The sequence below is a fragment of the Solanum tuberosum genome, unplaced genomic scaffold, assembly GCF_000226075.1.
Source record: "Solanum tuberosum cultivar DM 1-3 516 R44 unplaced genomic scaffold, SolTub_3.0 scf00021, whole genome shotgun sequence".
Lineage (NCBI taxonomy): Eukaryota > Viridiplantae > Streptophyta > Magnoliopsida > Solanales > Solanaceae > Solanum > Solanum tuberosum.
The window spans coordinates 2,889,649-2,892,267 of NW_006238947.1; the positions used below are offsets into that span (position 1 = coordinate 2,889,649).

Genomic DNA, 2,619 nt, shown 5'->3' on the forward strand with positions numbered 1-2,619 from the left:
TTTAGCTTTGGTTAAGATGAGAGGGCTATTATGCTCTAATTTTTGGACGGTAGGGGCACCAGCGACCCAAAAATATGACGGAGGGTATCTGCATACCATTTATGATAGTTTAGGTATATTTGTCTTTTTTTCCTTTTTTTAAAGGGAAAAATGACAAATATATCCCGAACTATTGTAAATGGTATGTAGATACCCTCCGTCATACTTTTGGGACATTGGTGCCCTTGCCGTTCAAAAAACTAGAGCATATATACCCTTTATACTAACGGACATGCACGTGTCATAATCTTATCTACCAACCCGACTTTTAATAAATATCGAATCGACGGATAAGATTGTGCCACGTGTTCCTATCTAGTTTTTCGTTAGAGTGAAGGGCATAAATGCTCTAGTTTTTGAATAGCAGGGGCACCAATGTCACAAAAGTATGACGGAGGGTATCTGCATACCATTTACGATAGTTCCCGACTTTTAATAAATATCGAATCGACGGATAAGATTGTGCCACGTGTTCCTATCTAGTTTTTCGTTAGAGTGAAGGGCATAAATGCTCTAGTTTTTGAATAGCAGGGGCACCAATGTCACAAAAGTATGACGGAGGGTATCTGCATACTATTTACGATTGTTCAGATATATTTGTCCTTTTTCCCTTTTTAAATCATATTTTAGGTATTGGCACATTATTTCCATTTGGTAAGAATTGATAGTTATTTAACGAATCTGAACTAAAAGCCGTTTAACATACACAATCTGAGATCCGAACTAAATAGATAGAAATTACTGAGAACTGAGAGTAGATAAGCCGATTTCGCCGGCGCCGGAGAGCAGATTCACCGGCGAATCAAATTCCCCGTTGCTGTTAAGGTACAACTCTTGAATCTCTCCAAAAAAAAAACTTTTTTTTACAGTAGTTAACTCCTTGTTAAATTTCCAACAAGTTTAATTTCTTTGTTTCTAATTAACTCCTTAGAACTCGGCGATGTTGTATTGGTGTAAAGTAGGAGGGTTCCGATTGGTTGATGAGTAGTTTAACTAGAGGTGTATTCAGGATTTGAATTTTATGGGTTCGACATGAGGATTCTAAATGGATTGGGAATTGTAATTGTTTGTGCTTGTTTAGTGAAATTTTTAACACTTATGTAGAGTATGAGCCAAAGTTATTGGGTTCACGTTCATAGGTTTCGGATGAACATGTAAGTAACAAACCCATAGTCTAATGATAGTCTTAACTATGATGAATTCTTTGAAAACATAGAGCGGAATGGAATTCGGGATACACATGAAGTGTTCGAGCCAGTCTACATGGAGGTGGATTCAGGGTTTGAATTTTATGGGTCGAGTTCAGGATTCTAAATGGGTTGGGAATCAATGATTTGTACTTATGTAGTGAAGTTTTTAACACATATATAGAGTTTGAGCCAAAGCGATTTGGTTCATGAGTTCAGATGAACCCATAACTAACAACCTCTAAGTCTAATGATAGTCTAACCACGATGAGTTCTTTGAATACATAGAGCGGAATGGATAAAAAGGTTGATTTAGCTTACCCCAACTAATTTGGGGTTGAGGGGTAAGTGATTTATTGATGAATATTAGCCACCTTAGACTTTAAATGGTGAGCAAGAAGGATAAACTGTGATTAATTGATTAGGCCATCAGTTGGACTCAGGGTGATACGTTTAGTAAATTGGGTCATGTTCACTCTTCCATGTGGTCTGTGTAAGCTTGTCTGCAAGATGGGAGATATTTCATTTCCTGCTAATAGTTAATTACTTTGTGTTGTCTGCCGTGTTCTTTTGGGATGAAGAGTTGATAGTGTGATGTGGTGAAGTGATGGAACACTTGGCAGTAATTTTGTAATTCCAGCTTGTGTATAACATGTTTGTTTTTTTAGTAGCAATCTTGATATTTTTGCTTATTTTTCAAATTTTGTTTTTCCCGTTTGATTAGTGTTTATTGTCTGAGGCTCTGAGTGCCGTAACTGTAACCAATGATGGTTGGAAGATGTCACTAAACTAAAAAAAGTGTAATTTAGGCAGTGCTGATTTGCATGTTGAATGTATTTACTTCATTGTTGCACTCAAATGTTGATGATTGTGTGGAGAAAGCTCGTTGGGTAATATAATATGCATAATTAACTGCAAATTATCTCAGATGGTTGTGAATATTAGCAGGAAGCTATCAAGGAAAGAGAAGAAAACAGAGATCAATTATGGTTTTCTCTATGGTGATGAGCTGTTCACCTAGTTTATTTCTTTCAAGGAGCCGCATGGTTATGCAGAAAACAATTCGGTGCTCTTCTTCTGTTTCGACAGCGTCTGAGTCCATCAAGTTTGATCTTAAGACTTATTGGACAACTCTAATTACTGATATCAACCAGAAACTTGATGAGGCGGTTCCAGTTAAGTACCCAAATCAGATTTATGAGGCAATGCGCTACTCTGTCCTCGCCAAGGGTACCAAAAGGTCCCCACCCATCATGTGTGTCGCAGCTTGTGAGCTTTTCGGTGGAAATCGGCTTGCTGCCTTTCCCACTGCCTGTGCCTTAGAGATGGTTAGTTCTTTCATCTTTATTCGCTTTGCTGGGCAAACCTCCCCCTAACTACCTTAGTTACCCCC

The 2,619-nt window shown here is 38.0% G+C and overlaps 1 protein-coding gene across 3 annotated transcripts in view; it reads left to right on the forward strand.

Annotated features, from left to right (window-relative positions):
• The first annotated feature begins 694 nt into the window (after nt 1-694).
• LOC102598437 (heterodimeric geranylgeranyl pyrophosphate synthase small subunit, chloroplastic-like) overlaps nt 695-2,619 on the forward strand; it is a 4,935-nt gene continuing 3,010 nt past the window's right edge. The window contains exons 1-2 of one of the 3 annotated variants that reach the window (XM_006341119.2): nt 695-864; nt 2,155-2,554. In XM_006341119.2, coding sequence (XP_006341181.1) covers nt 2,213-2,554 — 342 coding nt within the window. In that variant the 5' untranslated portion in view covers nt 695-864; nt 2,155-2,212. The remainder of the gene's footprint in view (nt 865-2,154; nt 2,555-2,619) is intronic. The other 2 variants (XM_006341118.2, XM_006341117.2) reach the window with 2 other exon arrangements.